This window comes from Triturus cristatus, chromosome 6, assembly GCF_964204655.1.
Source record: "Triturus cristatus chromosome 6, aTriCri1.1, whole genome shotgun sequence".
Taxonomy (NCBI): Eukaryota; Metazoa; Chordata; class Amphibia; order Caudata; family Salamandridae; genus Triturus; species Triturus cristatus.
In genome coordinates this window covers 980,512,987-980,531,373 of record NC_140589.1, presented here as the reverse complement: position 1 = coordinate 980,531,373, position 18,387 = coordinate 980,512,987, and the positions used below count along the sequence as shown (strand labels likewise).

At 40.0% G+C, this 18,387-nt stretch overlaps 1 protein-coding gene across 50 annotated transcripts in view; it reads right to left on the bottom strand.

Moving 5' to 3' along the window:
• Window positions 1-18,387, bottom strand: part of LOC146820883 (uncharacterized) — a 1,936,624-nt gene that overhangs the window by 424,644 nt on the left and 1,493,593 nt on the right. For all 50 annotated transcript variants that reach the window (XM_085611721.1, XM_085611696.1, XM_085611722.1 and 47 more), the window contains 2 exons: window positions 13,123-13,170; window positions 10,447-10,494 (listed from right to left, as the gene is read on the bottom strand). In XM_085611721.1, the coding sequence (XP_085467847.1) occupies window positions 10,447-10,494; window positions 13,123-13,170 (96 nt within the window). The remainder of the gene's footprint in view (window positions 1-10,446; window positions 10,495-13,122; window positions 13,171-18,387) is intronic.

Below are 18,387 nucleotides of genomic sequence, written 5' to 3'. Positions count from 1 at the left end.
CCTAGCCACAACGCCAACTGATGCCCCATCCCTTGCTGGCTCCAACATCCCCATACTAATTTTTGTGGACGATACTCTTATCATCGCTAAGACCCCTAGTGGACCACAACGCGCGTTGACCTTGTTTGAAGAGTTTTGCACAATCAGAGAGCTTAAGATCAATGCAAACAAAACAAAGCTTATGATCTTTAATAAACACCAATAATTCAAGGGGAAAATCACCATGGAGGACACTATATTAGAAGAAGTTGATGCATTTACGTATCTAGGTGTCACCATGGATAAAAGGATTAAATGGAATCGTCATATTGAAAAAAAGGCATTGAAACATAGACAGTTAGCAGGTGCCCTTACCAAAGAATTTAGTCTGTCCCTGACTAAAACAGTTAGCCCAGTAATGCAGATATATAATACCAAGGTAGTCAGCTCAGTTCTTTTTTTATTTTTTTTTATTTTTATTGAAAGTTTACCTGGTGTACATGGTAGTCCAATCAGTCAATACAAATAACCAATATTAAATATATACACATTCTTCTACGAACAAACTGATTAAAATAAATACATAATACAAAATCTGAAAATAACCCCTACATAAATCATCAGTTTGATCTTCTCCAGCTATCAAGAGGAGCCCACATCTTTCTGCCCATATCCCTTACCCTTTCCCCTTTTTGATCATATAGGCAAGACTCAATATTATGTATCGCCAGGAACCTTGCCATCCACATTTGAAAGGTGGGTGGGGAAGGGTCTTTCCATCCTGTTGAAATAAGGATGCGCAACACAGCAGCCGAAACAAATACCAATGCTTCAGCAGAGTTAGACAATTCAGCTTTGCTATCTACACCTACCACCACCTGTGTAGAGGATAGAACCATTCTACATTTTAACAATCCTGACAAAAAATCTGAAATTTCTCTACGTAACAGGGATAGCTTATCACATTCAGCAAACATATGTAATAAATCTGCTGGGCCAGTCTGACACCTGGGGCACTTATCATTCTCCACCAATCCCCACGAAAACAATTTGGCTGGAGTAAAGTACAAATTAAACAGTGTTTTAAAATGCTGTGCCCTTAAATTAGATGAACGTAGCAATTTTTTGTTAAGTATAAGCGCTAAATCAAGATCCACATCCGGGTCATCTAACTTAATGGATAATACATGTTCGGTTTTTTCCATATCGTCCTGTATACCCACCATAAGATGATTATAGATATGTTTAATTTTATTTCCCCCATTCCCTAAGTAGTCCAATAACGGACAATGTGTAGTAGCCGTAATTTTCGGTCTAATTGCCCTTAATGACTGAAATAACTGATTGTAGAGAAGCCAGTGAGTTGGTGGTACCCCATATTTTAACTGGATTTCATCAAACCCAATAACCGCTCCACTTAACCACACATCCCCGATGGTCCCGATTCCATGCTCTTTCCAAAATTGGCAGTACATACCTGTAACCAGATATGGAAACAGATTGGAATTCCATAAAGACAGATATGTATTGATTTTGGGGATCTCTAACAGCTTTTGAATAGCTTTCCACATCCCCCATACCCCGCTTACAATCTTAAGCCTAGCCTTTGTATAAAATCTTCGATCAACTTCCCTCAAAAGTAACCCTACTGCCTTCTTCCCCAATAAAAGCTCGAATATAGTTGGAGGATCCTGTCTGTCTCCCTGAATCCCTGGTAAATTATCATTTAATTGAAATAAGATTGACATCTGAGCTAACTGAGAAGAGTAATGATATAATCGAAGGTTTGGGAGGGCCATTCCACCTCTATCGTACGGAAGTGACATGAGCATCATAGATCGTCTTGTTTTCCCATATTGCCATATGAACCTATTAAAAACTGATTCCAGCTTCTTCAATAATTTTTCCTCCAACAGGAGGGGAATAGCGCGAAACAGATAAAGAATCTTGGGGAACATTGCCATTTTGAGAACATTCACCCTCCCCACCAAAGATAGGTGTAGAACGTCTAATCTTTTTAACTCCGCTTCTATTAAGCCTATAAGCGGACAATAATTTTCCGTATTGATCTTGTCTACTGCTGCATTAATCCTCACACCTAAATAAACTGCAGAATCAACATATCTAGCATCAGTCTTAATGATATTCTTAGTTCCGATAATCTGGGTCTTCCCCTCATTTAACAAGTACCCAGAACTTTTACCAAATTCTTTTGCCAACTCTACTAGTGCCATCATCGCCTGCTGTGGATGGGTCGTAAGAATCGCCAGATCATCGGCATATGCCAGCAGCTTATTACTGTACCCATTAACGATCACTGGGCATATCAATGGACAGTTCAAGATTCTATAGATCAAAGGATCTATATAAAGCGCAAAAAGTATCGGGGAACAGGGACAACCCTGACGAGTGCCTCTCCTAATCATAATTTTCTCGGAACTCTCACCCATTACTAATACCCTGGCTACCGGATCTTTATACATGGCTCTGATCGCGTTAACTGCTTTTAAACCGAATCCTCTATCTTCAAGAATACCCCAAAGATAGTCCCAGGTTACGCGATCAAAAGCCTTCTCTGCGTCAAGGAGGATCATGGCCATCTCACCCCCCCCTGGCAGCGTGAGTATCAAACAGAGCAATTGCTCTCCGTATATGATCTGTAGTGCCTCGCCCTGGCACAAACCCATGCTGCCAGGGGGATACAAGACCGCCAATAACCCCCCCAACCTTTTGGCCCAAATTTTAGAGTACAGTTTAGTGTCTGCATTAATTAGTGATATAGGCCTATACGAGCCTGGGTTTTCTTTAGGTTTGCCTTTTTTGTGGAAAATGATTACGTTTGTCTCTTTCCACGAATCGGGGATAATGCCTGTGCACAAAATACCGTTAAACAAATCCAACAAGATGGGAACAATCTCAGGTTCTATACTCTTATAAACTTCTAAGGGAATTCCATCGGGGCCTGCAGCCTTCCCAACAGCAAGCTCGTGCAGGGCATCCTTAATTTCACTTTCTGTAATATCACTATCTAATTTCTCCCTAAGTGATCCATCAAGAACTCTTCCTCCATTATCGGACACACATCTTTGATGATCTTGCTGATCAATAGGGGGATCCTCACAGTCATACAATTTTTGATAAAAGTTTTTAAAAACTTTAAGGATGTCTTGAGGCTCTGAATAGTTTTTACCATCCTCTTGTATATTTGAAATAACGTTCCTCATTCTATCCTGTCTTATACGTAGGGCAAGAATCCTTCCCGCTTGCTCACCTGTCTCATAGCGCTTGGCCTTAGAAACCAGGTATTCACCTACCTCCTTCTGTGTAACTAATCTCTGTATATTAGCTTTAATAATGGTCAAACTTTTAACGCTCTCGGAGCCATCCATTCCATTTCCGATATCCCTAACATGGAGCTCCTCTGCCTTAATTAAGTCCATCGTTAACCTTTCCATCTCCAGCTTATCTACTTTCTTTAAATTCACTGAACAACTAATTGATTCCCCTCTAAAAGCGGCCTTAAAGGTTTCCCACACAGCATTCCTTGAGGTACTATATCGATTAGCATCGAAGAACTCCTTGGTCCATTTTAAAATATGATCTGTAAATCTATAATCAGATAGTAATCTTCTTTCAAAAGTCCAATTGGTGCGGGTTCGCCCTACCATATCTACTCTACAAAAAAGAATTAGAGGATTATGGTCAGATATTATTCTAGGGAGCTTCTTAATACAGACCTTACTCAATGCTGACGATGAAATAAAAAAATAATCAAGTCTAGTGTACTTTTGAAACGGGTATGAAAAATAAGTGTAGCCCGGGTTCTGCGGTTCCCTATTTCCCCAAACATCCTCCAGCCCGTGGGACCTAATAAGAGAGGAAAGAGCCCTAAAAACCCTTGGCTTCCGCCCAGAGTATTTCTGCGAATTATGCCCATCCATGGAAATGTTTAGGTCACCGCATACTATCAATGGGGTTGGCCAGTCCGCTAATTCTTCTTCCAGCAAATCAAATATATCCGGGTCATCACAATTTGAGCCATATATTGAACAGATTGTATAGCCAAAATTCATTTCCGCAATCACCCACCTACCCATTCTGTCGCTTTAAACCCTCTTTGCCCCCCCCAGAGACGTTCTACCCAGGATTGCAACCCCCTTTACAATGGAGGTTTGTGTTGTACAGGCTATAATGTCAAATCCTTTCATACAGAGTAAATTACGACTGGCCCAAGGTAGATGAGTCTCTTGTATACAGATTATATCTAACCTGTTAAATGTAACCAAATGAAACAAATTTTGTCGCTTTTTCAAATTGTTCAGCCCGTTAACATTGACAGTACAAATATTAATATTAGCCATTCTCATGATTTTAAAGCCTCCTTAGCCTCAAGACACCCAACTGAATTCGGCACATATTTATACAAAGACCCAAAAAAGAAGCAAGAGCCCCGGCACAAATAGCCTTCACTACAGCTACATCTACATCTACATCTACATCTACATCTTTCAGTTTGAACTACCTCACTACCACACCAGATAAACTCTTTTTTACTTTTCTCCCCCCACTCCCCCAACCCCGACCCCCTCCCCCCAACCCTCTCCCACCTCCAGACCCCCCCCCCACACCCCCCTACACCCCCACACCTTACCCATAACTGAGGCGCTCAGTAGACCCTGAGCATGTGATGCGAGCATGGTCGCAAGAGAGAGAAATAGCCGAGATGACTCAGCAACCAGACATTTCACTAAAGCCTTTAAATTAAAAAGAAGAGAGAGAGAGAGGGACAAACCAAAACCTATACTTATCCACAAAACCTGACGAAATACAATGCTAGAATTATTTCCCTTAACTCAGTACTCCCGATTAGCCCAGTTAGCCCAGTTAACCCAAGGCCTCAAGGAACTCCTTCGCCTTAATCTCAGAGGAGAAATAATTAATCTTCCCATCCTTAATAACTTTCAACTGGGCTGGATTGATCAGATAGGCTTGCAAATTTTTGTCCTGAAAAGGTTTGATGAGCTGCCGCAATCTCCAACGCCTTTCTACCGTAACATGACAGTAGTCCGGGCGAACGAAAAAAGTCACTCCTTCACTAGATCTTCTCTTATCCGGCCTCGCCATCTCAGCAATTAATTGCCTTAAAACAAAGTTGCCAAAAAAGATCAGAATAGCTCTCGGTTTGTCACCCTCCTTCGTATTTCTACGCAATCTAAACGGGGTTCGATGGACCCTCTGAATTTCCGAGGGCCAATTCCAGCTGGATAGCTCAGGAAAGGCTTGACCAAACAGTTTGATGACATAAGCTCTGATATCTAGTCCTTCGGACCCCTCAGGGACCCCCAAGACCCTGAGGTTACTCCTCCTCAGTCTGTTCTCCATATCCTCGAGCTTCCACTGTATGTCTAAAAGCTGTGAGTTATGAGCATCCGCTTTGGCCACTGCCTCGGTGGCCTGAGCCTCTGTGGCTACAATCCTTTCTTCCAAATTGGAGACCCTATCGCCCAATGTTGTACATGCCTTAGATAATGTCCTCACAGCCCCCTGCATTTTTCTCATTGCCGCTTGCGATTTCTTACTATCCTGGCGGGTCTCCTCGCGATGAGCTATGATTTCTTGATGAATTATTTCCAATAGTGACACCTGCTCAGTTCTTTATGGCTTGGAACTCCGGGGATACAGAAATCTAGCACAGCTGACAATTGATGAAAATAAGTTTTTTGTGCGATATCTAGTCTCCCCATGAGTACACCAATACTCCCTTTGCTCAGCGATATGGGAAGGCAACCGCTTGCAGATATAGCAAAGCTTCGTCCCTTATTATATTGGCGCTAGATCTGGGTCACACCTGAGTTAATCACCTATGCAAGCGACTGATTGTGACCATAAAATCAGGTGGCTGAGTCACATCAAGGGGGCACTTACTTCCATGGGTTTGATCAATCTTTGGGAGAACCCGAGCAATCTACTGTCTGTACCTAAGGCCGTACTGAAAAAGACATATTGGGAGATGGTGGATCTAAATACCAGTAGAACGAGCTATAGTACGACACTGACAGGGAGATTCGTGTCATTAAAACCTCGTCCTCATTTAGAACCATACTGGGACAGCATTACCAAACCCCTCAACCGGAAACTTTATTTTCAATTCAGAGTTGACTGTCTACCGTTAAAATCCTTTACATCAAACTAGCTAGACTCTGGAGATGACAATTGCCCACATTGTGCTGAACACAAAGAAACCTATCCACACTTTCTTTTTGTATGCCCTGCCTACGCCTTACCACGTAAGATTTGGCTAGCGCCCCTATGTAAGAATTTTTGGGGACTGGGAATTGCTGTGAAGCTATAAGACTTCTGAGGTCTGATCCTTCCCTCTGCTATGCTGTTCCTTCAGTGAAATTCTTAAAATGGGCCTGGTGCATCAGATTAAAATAATATGCATCAACAATGAATAATATTTTAGCATAACATCTCCTCCCTGTGTTAATATTATTCTGAAATTGCATTAACCTAAATTCTAAAAGGATACTGAATGACTTTTATCGTGTGCAATGCTTCCATTTGTATTCATATTGCTTTTATATCTTCTTAAATAGTTCTTAATCTTTTAGCATAACAATTCATGAATTAGTGATTTAAGTCTGATTTTATTCAATTGTACTAATATTTATATTAGCTACTGATTAACTGATTAACTTTGTGCTGTATGGGTTGGTACGGGGTCTGTATACCACGATACTAAAGTATACTTGTATGCTATGCGATCTTATGGAAGATGTAGAGGCGAGACTCTTTTTTAAGATGGACTGTAGAAAGATTGTTTTATCTTGCTTTTATGACAATATGTCGAAATAAAGCTCTTCGAAGTGAAGTGGAGTCTGTTATCTTCACAGGTTAGAGAGAGCATATGTCCACCCAATTACCCTTGCTATTAAAAGAGATCTCCTTAGGCTTCCTGTAACAACTTTTTTAACTGCGCTGCTCGAAGATCATATTTCCCTAATCCTCAGGTTGAAGAAGTCCCTAAACCTCGATGAATTTTCTTTATCTCATTGTTACTGCCAATAATTATTGTTGTCTCTGTTGATTCACAGTTCAATGCTTTGTAATTATTAACCTTTGTACAATAGTATAAGAATATTTTCTTTTTTCTGTCTCTCTCCGCTTTCCTTATGCATCATGATTTTTCTTTGTATTATTTCTTCATGTTGATGCACTGTTTTCTTTACTCAATAAACTTTATTTTTAAAACTGAAAAAAGTACATGTCCTGCCTTTTACATACATTGTACCCTGCCCTCTGGGTTATACAGAGCCAGCCTTAGGGGTGAGTTATGTGTATAAAAAGAGACGGGTTGGGCCTGGCATAAGTTTTCTTTTGCCAGGTCAACATGGCAGTGTAAACTGCACACACTGACTCTGCAATGGCATGCCTGAGACACGGCCAGAGGGCTACTTAAGTGGTTGGCACAAGCAGTGCTGCAGGCCCGCTAGCAGCATTCAATTTACAGGCGCTAGGAACATGTAGTGCAATTTAAATATGCCAGTTGGCTATGAGCCAATGTTACCATATTTAGAGGAGAGGACACATGCACTTTGTCACTGTTTAGCAGTTGTAAAGTGCTCAGAGTTCTAAGTCCAGCAAAAACGAATTCAGTAAAAAGCAGGAGGAAGGCAACAGATTTGGGGTGACCCTGCAGAGAGGGCCATTTCCCTATATTTCCAGATAGCATATTATTTGTTTCAGAATGCAGAGTCTCAGGCATGCACTGGCCTCATTCTCCTAACTAATGGGTCAGAGTATTTTGAACTCTCACTACCTACAGGTTGAGGTCAAGTTCTACTCATGTCTGCACTAAAATCACGCTCTGTAGTTGTTTTAAGTACGACCTCTGAATTCAACAACTACACCAAGTAGAACACTTTGAGTGGGAGGACAATTGATGAAACTCACAAGATCACAATTATGGGTAATACAGATACCTGCTGTACTCTTGCATGCTGGCAGTTCCAATAGAAAGCATTGAGATATATGATGGTAAATCCTTGCGAAGGATCAAGAAAATCATGCATCAGCCTTGAAATGATCACTCAGTGGTCCCAGTCTTAATCTTCTGACCTGATCAAAGTGCCAATGACAGCCTCAACATGTGCAGGGAAGATATGTAGTTCTGATCAAAGGCTGGGAAGAAGAGTTTAGCCTTCGGACTCATTGTAAAGTTTAGGAACTTTGAGTAAACAGGTTGTTCCACACTGTGGAACATTGCAAATGAAGATATCTGCTGCCAAGTCATAGTCATTTGTATGGCTGATGAATGAGAAAGTTGTGGTTAGATGACCATATCGCTTGCTGAACTAGAATGGCTGGTAAGTAGAATGCTATAAACAGAGGCATTTCTTTGACAGGAAGGCAGTGTATGGTCCGAAATACAGAAGAGATATGATTGTGGTGCCTGAGACTGAGTTGGATATTGACAGCATATTTTTGAACCATTTGGAGTTCGATTAGATTGTTTTTTGGAAGCTTAGAGACAATGGCATTGAAATAGTGCATTCACGATGAAATCACAACAGGCGGAAAGTGAGTCATGAAATGAAGCCACAGCAGAGGGAGAATTCCACTCAGTAGTCATAAATGGAAGAATGCATTTTTGATAATAGCGTTGCTTGTGGAATTGAAAAAGAGGTCCTTGTTGGTACAATACTCCTAGGTAGGTCGTTAGTACAAGTATTGAATGGAGAGCCATGGAGTCCCTGTCCCTCAATGAATCAAGAGACCCTTTCTCCACAAATATATTTTAAATGGGGCCAAACTGTGGATTTCATAGTAACAATAATTAAATATAGGAAACAACTCTGAATTTGAAAAAACTGATCTTAATCAGGTGTTTTAAATAATTTTGATTCATATTGTGAAATGACGTTTTTAATGGTTAATGTGTAGCCTGAATATGATAAAATAACTCCAACTTTTATATAATTGATTTTAACTGGTTGTTCTGGAGTAATTGTGATGTATATTGTGATGATGTGCTTTTATGGTTTTGTAATCCAAAAATGAAACCGAATAAAGCTAAATATTGATTGATTGATATTAACAATATGTTAAATTACAAGTTTATTTTAACTTGTTTCGCCATAGGCCTGTGTTGTGTCTGATATTTCAAAAGAATATACAAATCACACCATGTTAAAATCAGCGGTGCACAGAGATATAGTGATTAACTTCCCTTTGATTGTCATACTAAGAATTTTTGCAACCTCTTTTAAAGTTGCCAGTTTCATTTGCCATTGCAACGCATATCATTCGCTCACGCAGAATATCCGCAGGTAACGCATACACATATGATTTTTATAGAACACCGCGTTATATTCCCGCAATGCGGTTTTCTTGAGTTTGAAGAGACACGTTCCGTACGTGCACCGGGTCCACTGCAGAAGTTCCTCCAAGCAATGGAGGCATTGTTTTTGTTTTTAAACATCTATATGTACACACTTGCCTGATACCAAGATAGGCTCACAGCTGTATTCCATATCCCAGTAAGCTCGGTCAACTGCTCTCCTTGTCTTGTCAATGCCCCATCTATTGGTCTTTGACTGTATCCTCTTCTTATTGAGTTTGCAGCAATTATTTTGTTTTCAGCAGTGACACAATGGTCCAGTCCAGGGCTTAAACATAGCTCATACCTGCAATTCACCCGATCGAGACCCCAGGACATTTTATAGTTTTTTTTTCTCTGTTTACTATCACACAACGTACATCAGCACCAAGCCCTACATTGAAAACAGGTTTTTAGTTTTGTCAGTATCTATTTAAAAAAATAAAATAAAAAATAAGTGCTCGGTAATTACTCTTGCTTTGCACTTATCTGCAGCCCCCTCGACCTTTAACTCAAGCCACAGAAGCAAGTTTCAAGCGTTATTTTTAAAGAGGACCTCCATTTGACGTGTGATGCCTGTTTATCTGGAGTCAGTGTTAGAGATCCTTAGAGGGCTGTGGACTGAGTGGTGTTGTGTGAGCCACTGAAAGGTCAGCCAAGCTCCTGTCACGTGCGCTGCTGTCTTTCATTTTTGCTTTAATTTACAACCCTCACCTCAAAAGCTGATGGTTGGAAAAAGTGATCTCACAACTGTATGGAAACCTTAACACCTTCCATAAATAAAAGGAAAAGGGAAAATGTATAGAGAAACTGAAATGTAACTGTCCATCACATCTCAACACATTTTCTCCAACTCTCATCCGAAGATCTGTATTTATAACATTGCCCTTTCCCCGCCATAGAAGAATTGATTGAAATATGAGAGAAAATGTAAATCACAACCACTATTTAATTAGGTATAAATGAAGGTGCCATACAACACCATTCTCCTACTTTTGAAGAGGATCAGTACATTCACTTGAAATGGCATGCATTTATAGATCACAGAAAAGAAGAACACATGCCATAAAACGAAAAAGTCTTACCTGGTGTTGTAGGTTTAATTTCTTTTTTATGCTTATGTGTATCTTGTTCTACAAGTAGTCCAAATAAAGAAAGTATTAAAATCCTTGATTGGTGGTTAATGGGTACAGGGGTTAAGAATAATTCATTTTTAAGATGGTCGGCATGTCACCCTGGAATTGAAAGTGGAGTTTTAGAGTTCGAAGCAACATAATATTTTGCACCATGGGGCCTCCCCATACGCCACAAATGCTATTTCTTACCTTTTCCTTTTTTTAGCATCACCATTACGTATTGTCTAAGGTTTGCCTACTGTGCCTTGTGGAAGCATTGGCCTTGAGGTCACGTAAAATATCTCTTTAATGATAATCCTTATTATTAAGGTCAAGCTTGACAGCGCAGCTGTCGCCAGACAATAATGTGATATCACTAGAGAGGGGCTTTGGCTACACCCACGTGTTGGTAGCCAGGTGTACATGTTTTGAGTGGGCAGAAGTTGCATGCTTCCACAGAAAAGTGCTTGCCATCCACACAACTGTGATCTATGGTTTATTTACCCAGCTGTCTGAGCTGGTATTTTTAGGGGCACACCCATAACAACATAATGCTATTAAAGTGTCTTATAAAACCACATCATTTATGATATTTTTCTATGGCTGCAACACAGATGATAGGAGGGGCAGTTATTAAACACATGGATATTCACATCTGGCTTGATAGTGCAACTGTCACTGGGTCCTTTAACCCACACCAATATTATTCTACAGTTCTTTGCTTCCACACAAATACATATCCAATCCCATGCTATTTACCTGTAATCCTTCACATTGCCATGCAACATTCCCCAAAAGCTAGACCATTAACGGAATTTAATTGCTAATGTTTGTTTTTTTAAATTCCTTTGCAAACACAAACTTGCTATTTTGTGGCACTTTACCGAAGAGGTGCTGTTTTTACACAGCTCATGCATACACCTTAAAATGTTAAAAGGCTGAGTGCATGACATGCTCAAATATCACCAAACAACACACATCTCAGTAAGATTTATTTCTAGCTCACTATGTAATTGCTTAGGCACATCAAAGTCTCAGACATCTACAGGTTTACATGTTGAAATAGTTAAGTTATCATGAATTTACTGGGCTCTGCAACTCGATTCCACCTGTGAATACTGATAATTCCTGACTAATTGCACAGGGGGGTTGACGTTATTACTTCTTACATAGTGAATACTAACTTACTGAGTTTTTCTGCATCCAGGAGCATCAGTGTTGATATTTAAAATATATTCTGTGGTATTATATAAATTAAATGAATGTCGTTCAAAGTAAAAGCAGACATTATGTGAACAACTGAATAATACTAGATTGATTATTAAGAAATCCAAAATAAATTGTGGAATTTTTACTTTTGTTTTCTTCGTTATTTTCAAAAGTCCTGGTAACACCGACCTAGCTTGATTTGTTTTTACAATTGATTCCAGTTTGAATGTGCTTTTTGAAACAATGGGGCAGTTTGGCACTTTTTAGCTAATTGCTTCCAATTTAAAATGCTATTTAAAAATTCCACAAGAAAAAAGGGAGATCCAAACTATAGTGAGCCCAAAATTAATACCTAAAGAAAAACTACCGCCTTCTTCTGGAGAACCAGTTTCTATCTGTTACTTAGATACAAAAAATAAGCTGTAAAGTTTTTACCCTTCTGTTCAATTTGTCTTCAAATAGAGCCACATTGTGATTTTTAAAGCATACATATTTCATGGTATAAGTTCATTTTACCACGTTTAAAAATGATGCCCATGGTGTTTCAAACCCGTAAAATGATCAACCAATTTTAGAATATTAAAATCAGCAATGCACACCTTTGAAGCAACAGATTATCTCAAATTACAGTGTTAAGAATCTTTACTGAGGGTATCGTCTTTTTTCTTGTGGAGAGCAACAACACGTTTATAGGCTAGACAGTTAGGGCCAGATGTACGAAAATGCAATTTTGCATTTCCTAAATAACAACTCCATAGGAATTGCTATTTAGGAAATGCAAAATGATATGTATGAAATTACAGATTTCCTAATATCGATTCCTACAGAGTAGGAATCACTATTAGGAAATCACAATTAGAAAATCCCCTGCCATTTGTACCAAATGGGCTGGTTTCGCATTACCGAAATAGCGATTTCCAATTAAGAAATCGGTATTTAGGAAATGCTAAACCAAGGTTGACTATGGTCATAGGGCCCCGAAATACACACTGAAACTAGTGCTGAACATGTAGAGCATATGCCCCTTGGGTGTGGGGTCTATTGCACTTTAAAAAAAGCATCTTGGGGTGCTTTTTTAAAATTGCACATGGTTACCATTGACTTTGAGTCGATGATAATGCATTTCCTAAATGCTCATTTTGCATTTACCATTTAGGTAATGCTTTGTACATGTGATAAGAAATCGTAAGTAGGTAATCCCTAATTGCGATTTCCTATTTAGGGAATTGCAAAATGTAATTTCTAATGGGTAGAAATCACATTTTACGATTCCCTAAAGGCCGTTGTACATAGGAAAAGGCTGTTTTACATTTCTTAACGGGCCGAAATTGCAAATCGTCCCGTTAAGAAATGTAAAAGGCCTTTGTACTTCTGGCCCTTAATGCATTAACGCTCACATAAAAGATGATTACTTGCTTAAACCTGAAAAAGTCATACCTGCTTTTGGAGGTTGAATTTCTTTTTTATGCTTCTGTGGTTCTTGGTCTGTTATAAAAAATAGACATGAAGAGATGTGAAAATAATTTATCAGTAATTACAGCATAGGGTCATTAGATTAATTCATTTTTGACATGGCTGGCGGCCATCCATGAACAGGGTGAGGATTTTCAGTACTCTGAGGTAAATAGCATTTTGCCTACTGGGCTGCTCACCATACTTCAAAAAGGCAGTTTTGGGTAACTTCTACAGTAATTTAATGCAACAACTAGATGGCCCCAAACTGGTTCTTATGTTTATTGATTTGAAACGCGCTGCACCAATGCCACTCAAAACAAATATTTATAAGACCACTTTGTTTATCAATATGCCTTGATACCATAGGCTTATTATTTAATAAGACTGTAAGTAACAGCAGTGCTCTAAAGTGGAAAAAAATAAGTGTAGATGCTCATCAAATCGAGCTGGGGGTGTGGCTTTGTGGGTGGGGCTAAGGGCAGCTTAAGACACAAAGATAAATCTATCAACTGTAAAGTATCCATTTTGCATGTGCATTGCCCTTGTTAATAGTCTCAAATTTACTAAATGTGCAGATTCCATCTGCACATGTGGCACAACACATGCTGCTTCTATGACCTACTGAAATATGTCTGCAGTCAAAGCCCTCCTTGTCCGATGTTGAGCCTTGACTATGACTTAGGTCAGCTCTGAGGGATACTGGACCACCGATGTACTATCTTGTGCCAGTGATGTGGGGTCTTGGCGCAGACCTCTTTGATCTTGACTAAGTCATTTTAGATCTTTGCTTGCTGTTTTGTTTACCACAGAACACGGACACTATGGAAAGAGCAATGTGAGCTCACAGAGAATGGCACTTACTTCCTGATGTCATGCATGCAAAAACTTGTGAGGGGGGCGGGGGGACTTTTCGCTTAAAATGATATTGTACATTTCTCACATTTTTTTCGTTTATGCTCATGAAAGCGAACTGGAAAAAAAAAATTGGGAAATGTACGTCTCTAAAACTGTCTCTTAAGTATTAGCAATATGTTTCAGTGTATATAATGGGGTGTTTAATACAAGAGGTCATCATCCATCTATCTACCTTTACTGCCATGGAGGGAGATTAAGGGGGCCAGTTGTGGAACAACAGCTTCAACATGCACAGTCATTTATCACTGCTTTCCCATTTTTTTTCTTTTTACCCAGGTAACACCAATCCTTAGCTATGCAGTCCTGGGCATAGCCCTCCATCGCCTTCAGCACCACAGTTTTCGAATGAATGATCTTCATAATAAGGCCTGATCCTCAGTCTCTAATATATGTAATGGGCATACTCATGCAGTTTATTCTAATTATTCAGATGGTCCACATCAGACCATGCCAAAGAATTCTCAGAACAAATTTGATAGGTTACAACTGTGTACACTGGCTGTCACTGTACTGGATAGTGTTGTCGGCCATCATTATGTGATTCCAGCTCCGTGGAATGATGGGCAGTGGAAGGTTAGCTTGTTAATTTGGGCCATTGTTGTATAATGCACAATCATATTGGATCTTTGCTTTGTGAACAAGGTCCACATTGTGTGATACTATTACCATGTCTTTAGATGGGCTGGACCAGAGCTGAATATTGAGATTGGTACTTCCTAAGGCATGAACATTTGTTTACATTTATTAACTGACAGTGCATTCCTAGTTCTCTTCTATGGTTGCTGATTTTCAGAGCACCCAGCAGTGGCGGACCAAAACCCCTTCGAGAACCAAAATGAATGTAGCTGCACACAGTGAATAAGGTGTGAAAGCTAACATTTCTTTACAAGGTGACATGGGTGAGACTTCTATCTTTACATATGCTAATAAAGAGTGGTGTGAGGACCTGCTAGGGAGAGGCCCTATACCAGAAGGGAAGAAGCATCTAGGCCATGAATGCAGCCAGGCCAGCAACAGTTATATTAGCACTTTCAGGTTAATGGCAAGTGTTCCCCTGGCATCTGCTGAAAGAGACTTTGAAACAGATGCATTAACAATGACTTCAGTTGTAGCACATACCAAAACAAGAGCTGAATGTAGTAAAATGAACAAAACAGGTTGACTTGTTATAAAAAAAAGAAGGCCAAAGATAATATTATAATAAAGTTTCCTGGTTTTGTAATATGTGCAGCTTCTCAATGCCAAACTGTTTTTATTTGTTTCCATTGAGCACAATATGCATATATTCTTGGCTGTGCACTCTCACAGAGGCACAATAATGCATGCCCACACACAGCAATCCACACATTTTTAGGTTTCGCCTGCATAGCGCTTGTGCAGTGCTTCTAAAATCTCTTGTAAATAGAAAAAAAAACTAAAAATGGGCTTATAGCCCGCCCATTACTTACCTTTACTTACCAATAGCTGGCTCACACATGGCTCCTACATCACTTTACTTACCTATTGGCTGGCTCCCATGTGGGTCTCTTTGCTTGCTTCCTATTGATCAGTGCCTCCTCCCCGTCCATTCTGTGCAGCTTGGAACAAGTACTGCTTCCTGTGGCCACTGTCCTTACACTGGCCACAGCCTCCTGCATGTACTCTTTTTTTATTTACTTCTGCAAGTGCTTTGGTCAGCAGCCCCTCTTCTTCACCCCTGCCCTCTGTTGTGCTTTTACCCATCCCCCTGCTCTCCATTGTGTTTTCACCTCCCTACACCCCTCCCCCTCTCCTTTGTGTTTTAATCGTCCCGCTCTTCGTTGTCTATTCAAACTACCTCCACCCCCTCCCGTGCTCCGTTTCATTTGCAAATGACACCCCCACCCCCTCCCATTTCAATACCAGAGTCCCCGTTGATGCAGTGTTTAGACACATCCAATGGATGTTTCATCAGCGCGTCAACAAGGAGCGCTTGCTGCATAAAACATTCACTCATTCGGCATCCTCTGTTGTTGGCTGAGTGCGCTTCTGCCCTTTTCCTGTTTTTTTGTTTTTTTTAAATATATTTTTATTTTGTGATTAAACAGTGCAAATGCAGGAAATAATCAAAATATTAATACAATCCAACCAAAAACACACAATTTCATTTGAAATAAGAATCTGATAATTAATACATTAATCAAATAAAGCAGTACATCATAGGCTAGAGGGTGAAATACGAGAACAACTATTTTTTAGAATAAATTGGGTCTGTTTATACACTGCTACAAATTTTACCAGTAGCCTTAGAGGTTATTCCGATGTGAATGATGTAACCCAAGAAGTTAAACGGCCCCAAATCCTGTTCCCTTTAATCCTACCCTTTCTCCCTCTTCTTTCATAGACTGCTTTTTCCAAATTATATATATGCAAAAATCGTCCCTTCCACTGCTGAAAGGTTGGAGGTTGCGAATCGAGCCAGGCTGAGGCAACACAGAGCCTAATAACTGCCATCGCTATAAAGGTGAGTTCTACCACGTTGTTCCCCTCTTGATCATTTACACCTAAAAACATCAGCTGAGGTGTCAGAGGAACATTCTCATTTAGCACCTGCTGTAAAAAACCTGATATTTCAAGACCTCTAGGTTCTATGTGAGGACAAGTGGCAAAAATGTGAACTATATCCGCGCCGTATGTCTTACATCTAAAACAGTGAGTTCCCTCTGTTCCTCCCCATCTAGCAATTTTCACAGGCGTTATGTAAAGATCAAATAAAGTCTTAAAGTGATGGGACCCCAAGTTGGCCAAGCGCAGTACGGTATCCCCTAATTCTAATGATCTAAAAAAACAGGATTCCGTGACCCCTAACTTATCCTGCCATCAAAACCTATGCGTATCTAAATCATCTGGCACTCCTTCCAGCAGGCATCTATATATTTGGCTATTGAAGAACCTGAGCTACTAGTTAGCAATTCCATTAGGGACACCTGCCCAAAACCTGCAGCACCACCAGCTTTTTTAAACAGAGAATCTCTCAACTGCGGAAAATTAAAAAAATCCTGGGGGCCAATACCAAATCTTTCCCTAACTACTGTTACATTACTTGTATATTCCTTTCTTATTTATGTCCCTTTCCCCTTAATTCCCTTGTGTACTTTTGACCATGGCACCTGCCATGCAGTTAACTGTGGTTCCACCTAGAATTGGAATTCTGCCTCCTTTTTATGGATTTTACCCTGGTGATTAGTTAAAAGTGTACCTGCTACTTCTTCAGGCACATGAGCAGTACAACTACGTTTTGGGATTTTTTCCTTTACATTTTGAACATCTTCACTGGATTACTACTTGGAAATTACTGCATTTCGTGCCTTATGTGGATGGACCGTTTTATTATCCACCACCGTCGTTTCCTGGACTCCGTATCCTTGACTGCCATAAAGAAATTGATTTTTGAGTGTTTATTGCAAAATTGGCTCACTGCATCATTCAATTGCTAACTGTAGGCGTTGGAAGCCTCACTGCTTCATTAAATCCCCACGCGAAGACCTCGGCAGAGGAGAACGCAGCGCATTCTACACAATGTTTCGGTTGCCAAGCTACAAGTTTCTCTGACGGGTCTGCCCTGAAACCTTGCTGACGGTCCTGACCGTGCTGCAGCACTACGTCCCGCAACGTGTCGTAATTATGCCATCACGTTGCGCGCCACCATTCTGAATTTATTTTTTCACTTTTCTGGGAAATTACGTCGATGCGCATGATTGTGTACTTGGTACTGACCACAAAAGTTATACAACGTCAATGCGCTCATTACCCTGATAACGGAAACAATGCCGGCCCTTACTGATATACAAATATTGTTGCTGGCATTTACACATCGCGCCGATGTGCACGGCTTGGAAGGTACTGTAACTTCATATCGCGCTGATGTGCACAGCGTTAAAAGTATTTTGACTGCACATGCACGTACGCTGATGTGCACAGCTTTAAAAGTAATTGAACTGTGAATGCATATCATGCTGATGTGCACATCTATTACATTTATTGTTCATTCCAATTGTACTATAAATCTTTAGCTTGCTGCCACCATTGATATTAGGCACAATTTTCTTTAATATTACTCTGTTAGAAATATCCCATATTTTACTGCTCCCTAGTAACTATATTTGTAGGACATTTTATACAATTAACTATGTAATTTGAACCTCCTGCTAAGTTTCTACAAATTAAGGGTGACCATCCTATTCCTTGTACGTATGGAAACTAGGTTTAAGCCTACCACCAGTGTAACACTTAGAAGATTTAAATTTTAGACGAGCTCACAAAGGGAGTCAGAATCCTTTGATGATTTTTTAACTGCCCTCAGATCCCTCGTGG